At 35.5% G+C, this 15,087-nt stretch overlaps 1 protein-coding gene across 4 annotated transcripts in view; it reads left to right on the forward strand.

Moving 5' to 3' along the window:
* EXOC6B (exocyst complex component 6B) overlaps positions 1-15,087 on the forward strand; it is a 722,789-nt gene that overhangs the window by 383,140 nt on the left and 324,562 nt on the right. For all 4 annotated transcript variants that reach the window (XM_081253931.1, XM_081253933.1, XM_081253934.1 and 1 more), the window contains exons 12-15: positions 180-251; positions 953-1,050; positions 2,645-2,750; positions 3,623-3,732. In XM_081253931.1, the coding sequence (XP_081110057.1) occupies positions 180-251; positions 953-1,050; positions 2,645-2,750; positions 3,623-3,732 (386 nt within the window). The remainder of the gene's footprint in view (positions 1-179; positions 252-952; positions 1,051-2,644; positions 2,751-3,622; positions 3,733-15,087) is intronic.

A 15,087-nucleotide genomic window follows, 5' to 3' on the forward strand; every position in this document is an offset into this window, starting at 1 on the left:
AGATCATGGATTATTGGAGTCTTTACTCACTCTTCCCTGGCTGAATCTGGTGTTACTTTAAACCAGGAAGGTTTTCCAGAGAGCCTTTACCAGGTGCAGCATTAAGCAATTGAGTAAATCAAAATTTACTTTTATTTTTAATAAAGGTGTTTTTCCTCATTGTCTTTTATTTCCTTTAGTCTTACTGCTCTGATCCAAACCTCGTGTTAGATTTGAAGAACCTCATTGTGCTTTTTGCTGACACACTTCAGGTTTGTGGTTTATGTTTACACAGACTTATCTAGATGAGTGTTTCATCAGCTCTAAATCTTTTCATTGTCTATCTAAGCTTGAGTAAGTAACTTTTAGTTTTTAGTTGTGTTTCTTCTTTCCCTAGAGCTAGATCTTTTTATATCTTTGTAGCATTTCTTGGTCATCACCTTGACCGTTTATGTTCTCATAAATTGTTCTCATCCCCCTTTTTTTCTCAAAGCAAATCAATTAATGGAACTCACTACCGTAGTTCTTCAAAATGTCCTTAATTCAGATCTAATGTCTGAGTGATTTTGGAGTTTCTTAACTCTTGTTTTAAATAATGAACCACATATTATATCCAATAGAATAGCATTAGAAGTGGGTGAGATTGGTAGCATTCTCATTTTCTCTCTCTATTCCTGAAGGTTGCTAAGAGTTACAGAAGGAGTTGTAGGGAAAACTTAGCTGACATTTATACCCAGTATATATTAATTTTAATGTTCATCTTTTAATTTTTTTCTGACTAGCTTATATTGGTATATATCTTTTAATTCTTAAGAGTGAACACTAGATATTAGGTGGGAATGAAAGCTTTTTCTTATCATGGTTTTATTTAAATTGTTGGCCAAAGAACAAAAATATCTTTCAGTGCCTAATCTCTCATATTGCTTAAAAAAATCACCTTATGAAATGAAGCTGTTTTCTTATTTTGTTTCAGGTGTATGGTTTTCCTGTAAATCAGCTTTTTGACATGCTGTTAGAAATCAGAGATCAATATAGTGAAACTTTGCTAAAGAAGTGGTCAGGTATTTTCAGGTGAGAAGTTGCCTATAGTTGTGTGTGTGTGCGCACGCAAGTGTGTGCATGCATGTGTGTACACATGTCTTTATACATAAGGTTTTTCAGATGTAATAAGCAACAAGTATATGTGGCTTATTTTTTCTAGCTCTGATCCCAGTTATGATTAAGAATTCAAGTAAGGTGTAGTGGTGTCCCAAATAAAGTTCCTGAGATATCCAGTCTCAGTATATTAGTACCTACTATGTGAGGAGTCCCCAGATCCCATTTTGGCTTTTTTGTTTCCTTGAATGAATGTCATATACCTTGGTTCATACCAACCATATCACTTTGTGTCTTAATCTGTTTTTTGATTTTCTCTTTGAGGATCATGCCCAGTCTGTGTCTCACTTGTAAGGTAGTGGCTTTTGAGCCGTTTCGAGTAATTTAGTTTTTTTGGAACTTTTTTGAAGACTCACTCATGTGATTCCTCATCTTCTTTCTTCTCTTATACCCAGAGAAGAGATCTATTACAATCCAGTATTTGAAGCATATTATTTAAATAGTTACTGCAACATGCATACAACAATAAGAAAATTATTGTATTACACCTCCACTTACAAATGTTTCCTTGCACTGTTTTCCTGGCATACAACTCATGTCAGCTCACTTGTTTCTTCTCCTTTTGAAACTTTACTCCTTAAAGTGATCTTTCTGCTTACTGTAAGACCTCTTCCCCAGATCAGCTTATTCTACTTTCAGGTTCGTATAGCTTTAAGATATTACATTGTCCCTTTAATCTTACTCTTCACATTTTATGAACATGTCTCTGATAATCATGTAGTGCAACTCATTTATATATTAATATAAACATTTGTGTTTCTAAAAGCCCAGTTTATTAATGATACAGTTTTACTTAGAGGAGGATTATCTCTTGAAAATTAGTAACATGATATATCCATGGTTTTACCAGCATCTGATCTGATGCTTTCAGTAAATTTCTTTTTTGATTTTGGTAGTATGGTCTCTGCTTTTAGAGAACCCCCAGTCCAGTTAAGGAGGCAAAACCTGTGGATGAAGAAAAAGTCATTCTTAATATAGAGCAGTAGATGAGGTAAATGAACATAATTTGGATTTATTATAGAACTTGCTTCTCCTCATCTGCCAGTTTTGAAAGTTAGATCTAGTACAGAATTAAAGAACATAATCAAAACTGTCTTTTTTTTTTAAAAAAAAAAGCAAATAAAACCTCTTTGCCTTCTCCAGAGCTCACATTCTTTTATTATTTACTTCTCACTTGCCTTAAGGTTTCAACATGTTGAACTGAAAATTTTCTGTCTGACCTGTAAATCTCAAATACTATGAGGTCATGTTTATAATTGTTTTCCATTTGTTTTAGAATGTAATTTTCCTTCCGTCTTTTTTTTTTTTTTTTAAAGATGTCCTTACCTGAGACCAAATAGCTGTATTATAAAAGGAATAGATTAGGGACTGGGAAACATTTATTTTGGGTTGTGGTGGATATACAACTCTTGGAGCTCACCTGAAAATGATTTGTATCACTATAGTGATTAACTAACCCTTCTTTCCTTTTTCCCTCCTCCCTTCCTTTCTTCTTTTATTTTCTTTATAGAAACATACTTGATTCTGACAACTACAGTCCTATACCAGTAACAAGTGAGGAGATATATAAAAAGGTGGTAGGACAATTCCCATTCCAAGATACAGAGCTGGAAAAGGTAAGGAACACTTTAAAATAAACTTCTCTGATTTGGCATCCCCTTAAAGCTTTCTTTGTATCAGTCTCATTAAAGGCATAACTTCTAACTCAATGGGTTAGAAATCTAAAACACCCTCAAAGGATGATTTTTGGGCTTAGAAGGGCTTAGAAGAGCAGAAGTTCCTGTTTGGGGAATCAGTAAATGGCTTTGGGGTATTGTCACCTCTGAAGTGTTTGGGGGATTTCTGGAAGTGTTCCATTTTGGCTTACACTTTCAAATACTTGCTTTTATTATACTTTTAGGACATTTTATCCCCAAAACATACAGTAGAATTTACCATGCTATATAACTGTATTGATTTTGACAGTGCATTGAGTCTTGTATGTACTACTACAATAATGATACAGAACAGTTCCATGATTCCAAAAAATTCCCTCATGCTACACCTTCTTAATCAGTTCCTCTTCTAACCCCCAGCCTTTGCCAACCACCAGTCTTGTTGCTATCCATCACTTTTGCCTTTTCTAGAATGCCTTATAAATGGAATCATATAGTATGTAACCTTTTGAGACTGGCTTCTTTCACTGAACATAATGCTTTTGAGATTCATCTAAGTTGTTGCATGTATCAGTAACTCATTATTTTTTATTGCTGAATATGTCTCACAATTTATTTATCAGGTTTTGGAGGACATTTGAATTGTTTATTTAATTTAATCTTATTCTTTTCAGTATCAGAAAACTTTCAAAAATATTTTTTTTTAATTTGAGGTTGTTAAGCAGGCAGTTCACAGTATGCAAGAAAATTTCCTTTGCATTTTAATTAATTTATAAGTATTTTCAATGTATGTTGGTTTGTGACTTGGCTTTCATTAATTCTTGCTTTTACAGCAACCATTTCCAAAAAAGTTTCCATTCTCTGAATTTGTGCCAAAAGTTTACAACCAAATTAAAGAATTTATCTACGCCTGTCTGAAGTTTTCAGAAGATCTTCATCTAAGGTATAGTATGAAACAATGGAAATACAACAGATAGTGAGATTATGGCTCCATATACATAAATATTCTGGAATACTTTTGATGTTCCCTTAGCTCTTATTTTGAAAGTCTTAATATTAGCCCTTTACAGTGTGGCACTGCTATATTTATATGGTCATGGTGAAAGGGAAAGTTGGAAACTCTTGAATAATTTCTTTTTGTTTATATTATTTACTTTATTCTCTGCTATTTTCTTTACAGATTTGCATTTCAACACTTTCTATCTAGTGAGAATTCACTAGAAAAGAGTAGTATAATATACTAGTTTTTACATTCTATTTGATGAAATTTTAAGGCCCGTAGGGGAGTAGCATGTAAAATTCTTTGGAAATACCATTCTTTCCAAATATTCTCTGGACTTGTTAAAGGAATTCATATCTCCTTTACGTTTAATTATTTCACTAACATATATTGAGCCTATTTATATACCAGATGCATCCTGCTTTTTGGGGATGCAGGATTAACAGACAGTTTTTTGCCCTTAGATATCATCAGTATTTACTGAGGATAATAGACATGAAAATAGACAGTTAAAATATACCATGGTGAGTGTTGTAATATGTATAGTGTGCTTGCAAAACACTGAGAAGAACACTTAATTCATCTTAAAGAATTTGAAGGAGAATGATTGGCTTTTTAAAGAAGCCTCCTCCTCTCAGTCAGTATCACCGTTCGCCCATATTGGAAATCTGAGAATCATTTTCAACTCCTATTTTCTATTAATAACTATTTTACTTAAAAATAAAGTTTCAGATATTGGTCTAAATTTTTATAAACCCTTCATGAATATGTTATTACATCTATAAAACTCAAAATAGTACTTATCTATGAGGTACTAGGGAGCATACTCCATTGTTACAGAGGAGGAATGTGAGGGAAAGGGAGATTAAGTAACTTCATGAAGGTCACACAGGGAGTAAGTATTCAAGCCAGGATTCAAATCCAATCAGCATCAGCATCAACAAAATAATTACTGCCATGTTTATAAACCTTATTCTTTGGCAGTCATATTATAAAGTATTTTACATGCATTATCTCAGGAATTTATAATATTTCTTTGAGGTAAGCACTAATTATTACCATTTATCAAATGAGGGCAGTACTCATTTGTAAATGAACCTCTCTAAATCTAATTGAGGACAAAATTACATCGATTTCTTTTTTTCAGTTTTTTTTTTTTTTTTCTTTAAAGTTTTCTCTTCCCGGTATGGCTGCTTTAATTCATGTTGTAGTCATATTTGTCTTGGACTATTTAAGTCGTCTCCTAATTGTTCTTTTACCTCTAACTTTACTTTCCCAATCATCTGTCCTTTTGTTTTCCTTATTCTATTTTGTATGTCCCCTAGAGTAAGTTTTCTAAAATCAAATCTTATCATTTAACTTTATTCTTCTCACCTTTGCAGAGATTTCTCACGGCATACTCTAGCCTGACATATTTGTCTATCTGCCTCTTCCCCCATTCCTTGACCTAGTCCCCTGTACCTTTTCCAGATTCATATCTCAGGGTAATTTCCCTGTCACCCCATGCTTCAGTGATACCAGCCTATTTGCTATTTTCTGATCATAACATGCTATTTTTTATCTCTCTTAATTTGCTTATGACTTTCTCTCTACTTGAAATTATTTCTTCTCTTCTGAAGCTCCTGACTCACTTCTAACCATCCTTCAAGATTCAATTTAAATATCATGTGCTGAATGAAGCTTTTTGACCACTTCCACCCCTAATGGAGTTGATCTGCCGACTCCTTTGTGCCACTTTGGTAATCTCTGAATACTGTCATTATAGCTCATCTTAGATTTTATTGCTCTATTGTATCTATGCGTTTCTGTGTGTGCTAGACTATAAGCTCCTTTGTTTATTTATTTGTTTTATTCATCACGCATTGTGAGTAATCTATTATTTGTGAGATGGTGCTTGGTAGTAAGGACATTAAGATGCTGAAAATCCATGTCTTAGAAGAGTACCTACTGTAATTGAGGAACTGTGCAATTATTATTAAGTGATGAAAATATACAGCAACAAAATAAGAACCAAGTCTGAGACAAATTGAGGATGTAAGAAAAGGGCTCTTGAAGGGTAGAAACATTTTAAGTTTTGTTCAGCACAATATCCTCTGCACCCATCTTAGTAAATTTTAAAGGAAGGAAGGGAGGGAGGGAGGAAGGGAGGAAGGAAGGAAGGAAGGAAGGAAGGAAGGAAGGAAGAAACAGGAAAGAAAGAAGGAAAGAAAGAAGGGAGTGGAATGTATGGTATGCCACGCAACTCTGAAAATAGACAATTGTAAAATAGTTTTGGTAACTTGCATGATAGCCATTCTTACTAAGTAAAAAAATGAAACACGGGGTTTGTGTAATTAATTAGTTCTTTTCTCTGAAAATGAGATTGATTTCATAGAAATGTTCTTTTGGAAATAAGATTATCTTTGGAAATTATAAACTAAAACTTCTTTACCCTTCAAATGACCACCATCAAATTACTTAGTACCAGAGAATGGTCTCTAAGGTACTTTTTGGTATGTTACTGTATGTAAACTATTGCAAGTTCATTGCATAATGACTTCTTCTATCCTTTTTTGGAGGAAAGGTAATATGGTAACGGGATAATCTGAGTAAATTGTTCAGAAGTCTTTTTACTGCTTAACTATATTAAGTTTTTGTCTGAAAACTCCTTTGATATGTTTAACATTGACAGTTTAAAAAAATATTCAGTTTGGCGGGGGTTGGTTTACAGATGCCTTTTACTCTTCAATAGCTGTTTATCTTATTTCTGGGGCTACATTTACATTATAACCTGGAGTGACAGAAATCACTTTGGCAGTCGTAGCTGTCACTGTGGGGTGATTATATTATGAGGTGTAAGACATAATATGAATAAAAACAGTTAGTTTTCTTAAACACAAGGCTCTCAAAACAAGAAAAACTATTGTATTGAGATTCTTATGGGGACTTCCCTGGTGGCGCAGTGGTTAAGAATCCGCCTGCCAATGTGGGGGGCACAGGTTTGAGCCCTGGTCTGGGAAGATCCCACATGCCATGGAACAGCTAAGCCCATGTGCCACAACTACTGAGCCTGTGCTATAGAGCCCGCGAGCCACAACTACTGAAGCCCATGTGCCTAGAACCTGTGCTCCACAACAAGAGAAGCCACTGCAGTGAGAAGCCTGCACACTGTAATGAAGAATAACCCCCCGGGCTTCCCTGGTGGTGCAGTGGTTGAGAGTCCACCTGCTGATGCAGGAGACACGGGTTCATGCCCCGGTCTGGGAAGATCCCACATGCCGCGGAGCAGCTGGGCCCATGAGCCATGGCTGCTGAGCCTGCGTGTCCGGAGCCTGTGCTCCGCAACGGGAGAGGCCACAACAGTGAGAGGCCCGCGTACCGCCAAAAAAAAAAAAAAAAAGAATAACCCCCGCTCGCCACAAATAGAGAAAGCCCGCGCACAGCAACAAAGACCCAATGCAGCCAAAAATAAATAAATAAATTTATAAGAAAAAGAGAGGTTCTTATGAAGCTTTAAGCATAATTATTCTCTTAAATCAAACTTTAATTTTTTTTTCCTGGCAAGAATTTTGTCTTTTACATTGAACAGAGGATACTGAGAAAGATTGCAGATATTGAATACATATGTAATTGTATGAATTCTGAGGACACAAAATTTATTTGAAAGTTTATTTTAAAAACAGCAAATAAATGGCATTTCTATGGTAAAAAGAATGTTCTATCATTTGCACTTGACTTAAAAATAGACTACACATATGTATATGCACACACAGATCTTTTTTTTAAGTTATAAAATTAGATCTCTGTAAAGAACTTGAGAGATATCGAATAGCACATAGAAGAAAAATTTAAATGACCCAAAAGTCTACCACATTAATAACCACCCTTTCTATATGAGAATTTCTTTCTTTTTTCTTTTTTTTCTTTTTTTAGTCTTTCTTCCTTGTGAATATATGCACAGCACTTTTTTTTTTTTAAAGCTGATTGCTATGAGATACTTCTACTTATGTCTACAGTATAGAAAGCTGGAAAGAGTATTGCTTCTTCCCAAACAAAACAGATAAACTACAAAATGAAAACTTTTCTGGAGCCCATTAGAGAGCTGGAGTTATGGAGTCACCAAATACCTGGAAATCCAAGTTGAGACTAGCCCCTCTCAGGAGAGAGTGACAGGATGCCCTGATTCCCTCATTTGTGGCAGAGCAAAGAAGAAAGGCATAGCTATCACACAGGTGAGAAAGAAGAAATCAACTAAAGACTTAGTGGATCAGTAATATCTTAGTTGGAGCTAAGATCCAGGAGGAATTTAACTCATTCATATGTCCTTTTCCATGGACCTCCACTGAGTGCTCATGAGAAAGACTGGGAGCTGGGTAAGAGATCAGAGAAAGCCATCAATGATGTTACAGGCATAGAGGATGGGATCTGCCACTGCTCTGAGAAAGGCATGAAGCCCCCCCTCCACCCCTAATTTGGACCCTTCACTCATGTAGACCAAAAACTTTGTGACACTGTGGGGTGGGTAGCAAACTCTTTCTGCAGAACATAGGTAAAGACCCATTGTTAAAACCATGGAGAACGAAAAAGAAAAAAAGCCTTTCAACCCTTGGGAGAAGGAAAGAAAGTAATACTGGGCTCAGGATCTTATACCAATACCATTAGAGGTCTTCTAACACTGGGAGATGGCAGAAAATTTCTGCACTAGACCCACCACATATACAAGGCAGAGTTTGGCTGCCACTGGAAGGAAGGACAAGGATGTTGAGCAAGCTCCATCCCTTAGTATCAGGACACATGACCAGTCTAAAACTGAAGCTGGCCAGGACAGCAGAGTAAGTCCTTTGATCTCCACTAATAGTCTAGTAAGGACTAAGCAACAAGTGGCAGCAATCTACCACTAGGTGATGGGCAAGAATGTAGGGAAATAGAGATCAATTCTGTATTGTAGGCATGTAGGTATAGCTGAAAAATGTGGATGATGCAGAAACTTTTTGAAAAACCTTCTGGGATCCCAGTAATCACACATAGGCCCATGCTATCAGAAAAATTTGAAATCTGTGAAGCACTGAAGGTAATCATAGCAACAATAGAACCCAAACCCAATTCAACTACTTATACTAATGGCCCAACAGAAAGAGAGAGATATAGGAGCACCTCAATATGTGAGGCAAATGCTAACAGCCATAAAAGAAGAAATTGACAGTGACACAATAGTAGTGGGGGATTTCAACACCACACTTACATCAATAGACAGATCATCCAGACAGAAAATCAATAGGGATACGGATCTTAAGTGATACATTAGATGGACTTAATTGATATTTGTAGAGCATTCCATCTGAAAGTAGCAGAATACACATTCTTTTTAAGTAAACATGGAAAATTCTCCAGGATAGACCACATGCTGGGCCATAAAGCAAGCCTTGTGAAATTTAAGAAAATTGAAATCATATCAAGCATGTTCTCTGACCATAATGCTATGAGAGTAGAAATCAACTACAAGAAAAAAAAAAAAACTGTAAAAAACACAAACACGTGAAGCCTAAACAATATGCTACTAAGTAGCCAATGGATCACTGGAAAAATCAAAGAGTAAATCAAAAAATAGCTAGAGACAAATGAAAATGAAAACAAGACAATCCAAAACCTATGGGATGCAGCAAAAGCAGTTCTAAGAGGTAAGTTCATAGCAATACTATCTTACCTCATAAAACAAGACAAATTCCAAATAAACAACCTGATCTTAAATCTAAAGCAACCACAGAAAGAAGAACAAACAAAACTCAAAGTTAGCAGAAGGAAATAAATCATAAAGATCAGAGCATAAATAAGTGAAATAGAGATGAAGGAAACAATAGAAAAGATCAATGAAACTAAAAGCCAGTTCTTTCAAAAGATAAATAAAATTGATAAACCTTTGTAGCCAGACTCATCAGGAAAAAAAGGGAGAGGGCTGAAATCAATAAAATTAGAAATGAAAAAAGGAGAAATTACAACTGACACCACTGAAATACAAAGGATCATAAGAGACTACTACAAGCAACTGTATGCCAACAAAATGGACAACCTAGAAGAAATGGACAAACTCTTAGAAAGGTACAGTCTCCCAAAACTGAACCAGGAAGAAATAGAAAACATGAACAGACCAACCAACCAATGAAATTGAAACTGTGATTAAAAAACTCCTGACAAACAAAAGTCCAGGACCAGATGGCTTCAGAGAATTCTATCAAACATTGAGAGAAGAGTTAACATCTATCCTTCTGAAACTGTTTCAGAAAATTGCAGAGGAAGGAACACTTCCAAGCTCATTCTATGAGTCCACCGTCACCCTGATGCCAAAACCAGACAAAAATAGCATCAAAAAGAAGAGAAAATTATGGGCCAATATCATTGATGAACATAGATGCAAAAATCCTGAACAAAATACTGGCAGTCCAAGTCCAACAATACATTAAAAGGCTCATACAGCATGATCAAGTGGGACTTATCCCAGGGATGCCAGGATTTCTCAGTATCCACATATCAATCAATGTGATATAGCACATTAACAAATTGAAGAATAAAACCCATGTGATCATCTCAATAGATGCAGAAAAAGCTTTTGACAAAATTCATCACTGATTTATGATAATAACTTTCCAGAAAGTGGAGATAGAGGGCATAATAAAGGGCATATATGACAAACCCACAGCTAACATTGTACTCAATGGTGAAAACTGAAAGCATTTCTTCTAAGATCAGGAACAAGACAAGGATGTCTACTCTCACCACTTTTATTCAACAAGTTTTGGAAGTCTTAGCCACAGCAATCAGAGAAGAAAAAGAAATAAAAGGAGTCCAAATTGGAAAAGAAGTAAAACTGTCACTATTTGCAGATGACATGATACTATACATACAGAATCTTAAAGATGCTACCAGAAAACTACTAGAGCTCATCAGTGAATTCGGTAAAGTTGCAGGATACAAAATTAACATACATAAATCTGTTGCATTTCTATACATTAACAATGAAATATCAGAGAAATTAAGGAAACAATGCCATTTACCATCGCATCCGAAATAATAAAATGCCTAGGAATAAACCTACATAAGGAGGCAAAAACCTGTATTCCAAAAACTATAATATGCTGATGAAAGAAATAGAAGATGACACAAACAGCTGGAAAGATATACCATGTTCTTGGATTAGAAGAATCAATATTATCCAAATGACTATACTATCCAAGGTAATCTACATATTCAATGCAATCCCTATCAAATTACCTATGGCATTTTTTGCAGATCTAGAACAAAAAATCTTAAAATTTGTATGGAAACACAGAAGACCCTGAATAGCCAAAACAATCTTGAGAAAGAAAAATGCAGCTGGAGGAATGAGCCCCCCTGGCTTTAGACTATACTATAAAGCTACAGTAATCAAATCAGTATGGTACTGGCACAAAGCCAGACTTATCGATCAGTGGAACTGGCTAGAAAGCCCAGAAATAAACCCACACACCTATGGCCAATTAATCTACAACAAAGGCGGCAAGATTATACAATGGAGGAAAGACAGTCTCTTCAATAAATGGTGCTGGAAAAACTGGACAGCTACATGTAAAAAAAAATAAAATTAGAATATTCTTTAACACCATGCACAAAAATAAACTCAAAATGGATAAAAGACCTAAATGTAAGACTGGATACTATAAAACCCTTAGAGGAAAACATAGGCAGAATACTCTTTGACATAAATCACAGAAATATCTTTTTGGATTCACCTCCTAGAGTAATGAAAATAACAAAAATAAACAAATGGAACCTAATTAAACTTAAAGGCTTTTGCATAGCAAATAAACCATAAACAAAATGAAAAGGCAACCCACAGAATGGGAGAAAATATTTGCAAATGATGCAACTGACATGGGATTAATTTCCAAAATATACAAACAGTTCATGCAGCTCAACATCAAAAAAACAACCCCATCAGAAAATGGGCAGAAGATCTAAGTAGACATTTCTCCAAAGAAGATATATAAAGAAGACATACAGATGGCCGAAAAGTAAATGAAAAGATGCTTAACATCTCTAATTATTAGAGAAATGCAAATCAAATCTACAAGGAGATATCACCTCACACTGGTTAGAAAGACCATTATCAAAAAGTCTACAAACAACAAATGCTAGAGAGGGTGTGGAGAAAAGGGAACCCTCCTACATTGTTGTTGGGAATGTACATTGATACAGCCATTGTGGAGAACAGTATGGAGGTTCCTTAAAAAACTTTATGAGTTACCATATGACCCAGCAATCCCACTCCTGGGCATATATCTGGAGAAAACCATACTTCGAAAAGGTTCATGTACCCCAGTGTTCATTGCAGCACTATTTACAGTAGCCAAGACATAGTAGCAACCTAAATGTTCATCTACAGAGGTGTGGATAGAGAAGATGTGGTACATATGGAATATTACTCAGCCATAAAAAAGTAATGAAATAATCCTATTTGCAGCAACATGGACGGACATAGAGATTATGAAGTCAGACAGAGAAAGGCAAATATCATATGATATCATTTGTATGTGGAATCTAAAAAACGATTCAAATGAACTTATTTACAAAACAGAAAAAGACTCACCGGCTTAAAAAACAAAGATATGGTTACCAGAGGGGGAAGGTGGGGGGCAGGAGGGAGAAATTAGGTGGTTGGGATTAACATATACACACTACTATATATAAAATCGATAATCAATAAGGACCTACTGTATAGCACAGGGAACTCTAGTCAATACTGTGTAATAATCTATAAGGTAAAAGAATCCGGAAAAGAATAGATACACATATATGTATAACTAAATCACTTTGCTGTACACCTGAAACTAACACAACATTGTAAATCAACTATATTGCAATAAAAAATAAAGTGAGAATGATGCTGCCCTGGTGGGCCCCCACCCCTCCCTCCATGTGTGTTAACAATGGAGCTTCTATTATCAAACTTCGGCTTCATCCTGTGCACACACCTGGTTGTGGCTCGGACCACACTCTAGCCCCTTTAGGGTATCTCTGTGCAGCCTACTCCAGTCCTCTTCCTGGGTCTCTCTGTTAAATCTGGATATTCAACACCCAGGCATTGCACACACCTGCTGGTGTGTGCACATCTCTTTTGGGGAGTGCAGGGAGGTGGCCAGGACCACCTGTCATGGTCTGTCTATGTTCCGCCTGCTGCCAGCTGGCTGTTACGCTCTTCTCTGAGCCTATGCCTTGCCCTTTCTGTTCCTGCTGATCTCCCAGCTGTTGAAGGGGGTGCCCCAGGTGAGGAAACCTTTCCCGTTTTACAGCTTCCTTCCAGAGATGCACGTTCCTTTTATCCCTTTCCTCCTACCCTGTTACGTTACGTGGTCATCTTTCTTGTAGTTTTGATTGCAAGAGATCTTTTGCCAGAGTTCAGTAGATATTCTGTGAGAATTGTTCCACACGTCAATGTATTTTTGATGTATTTATGGGAGGAGGTGAGCTCTACATTCTTTTTTTCCACCATCTTGATCTCCTCTCCCAATCATATATGATTTTTATTCTTCAGTTTGTTAATGTGGTATATCACACTGAGTAACTTGCAGATGTTGAGGTATCCTTGCATCCCTGGGGTAAATATCACTTGATAATGGGGTATGGTTGTTTTAATATATTATTGAAGTCAGTTTGCTAATATTTTGATGAATTTTTTCGGATCTGTGTTCATCAGTGAAATTAGCCTGTAATTTTGTGGGGATTTTTTTTTGTGTGTGGTGTCTTTGTCTTGTTTCGGTATAAGGGTTATGCTGTCCTCATAGAATGATTTCGGAAGTGTTTCTTCCTTTTCAATTTTTTTGACTAGTTAGAGAAGGATAGGTATTAATTCTTTTAAAATGTTTGTTATAGTTTATCTGTGAAGCCATCTGGTTCTGCACTTTTGTTTGTAGGGAGCTTTCTTTAAATAATTGATTCAGTTTCTTTATTTGTAATCAGTCTGTTCATATTTCTATTTATTCTTGATTCACTCTTGGGAGATTGTACATTTCTAGGAATCTGTCCATTTCTTGCAAGTTGTTCATTTTATTGCTGTGTACGTTTTTGTAGTAGTCTCTTATGATCCTTTTAATTTCTGTGGTGTTGGTTGTAAGATTCCCTCTTTCATTTCTGATTTTATTTATTTGTGCCTTCTCACCTTTTATTCTAATGAATCTGGCTGATGGTGTATTGATTTTGTCTTCTCAAAGGAGCAACTCTTAAGTTTTATTGATTGTTTTTTAGGGTCTATTTTATTTATTTCTGCTCTAATCTTTATCATTTGTTTCCTTCTGCTTACTTTGGGTTTTATTTATTCATCTTTTTCTGGTTTCTTTAGGTGTAAGGTTAGGTTGCTTATTTGAAATTTTTCTTATTTCATGAAATAGACTTTCATTGCTATAAACTTCCCTCTTAGAACTGCTTTTACTGCATCCAGTAGATTTTTGATTGTTTTCTTTCTGTTTGTTTCTAGGCATTTTTTAAATTTCTTTCCTCATTTCTTCAGTGATCCATTGAATTTTTAGTAGCATATAGTTTAGTCTCTAGGTGTTTGTGTTCTTTTGCAGTTTTTTCTTGTACTTAATTTCTAGTCTCATACCATAGTTATCAGAAAAGATTCTTGACATGATTTCAGTCTTCTTAAATTTATTGAGACTTGTTTTGTGGCCTAGCACGTGATTTATCTTAGAGAATGCTTCATGTGCAATTGAAAAGAATGTGTATTCTGCTTTTGGATGGAATGTTCTAAATATATCTATGAAGTACAGCTGATCTAATGTGTTGTTTAAGGTAAATGGTTCCTTATTGACTTTTCTTGATGAGCTGTCCATTGATGGAAGTGGAGTGTTCATGTCCCCTATTATTATTATTGTTTAATATTTGCTTTATGTATTTATATGCTCCTACGTTGCATGCATATGTATTAAGAATTTTAAAATCTTGCTAGATTGATCCCTTTGTCATTATATACTGTTCTTTGTTTTTTGTTACCATCTTTATTTTACAGTCTGTCCTGTCTGATTTGTGTTGCTACCCCAGTTTTCATTTCCATTTGCAGAGAATATTTTTTCCATTCTCTCATTTTCATTCTGTGTGTGTCTTTAGATCTGAAGTTAGCCTCTTGTAGGTGCCATATATATGCACCTTGCTTTTTTTTTTCCCTCACATCTTTATTGGAGTATAATTACTTTACAATGGTGTGTTACTTTCTGATTTATAACAAAGTGAATCAGTTATACATATACATATGTTCTCATATCTCTTCCCTCTTGCGTCTCCCTCCCTCAC

This window comes from Mesoplodon bidens, assembly GCF_964165515.1.
Source record: "Mesoplodon bidens genome assembly, chromosome: 14".
In the NCBI taxonomy this organism is placed as follows: domain Eukaryota; kingdom Metazoa; phylum Chordata; class Mammalia; order Artiodactyla; family Ziphiidae; genus Mesoplodon; species Mesoplodon bidens.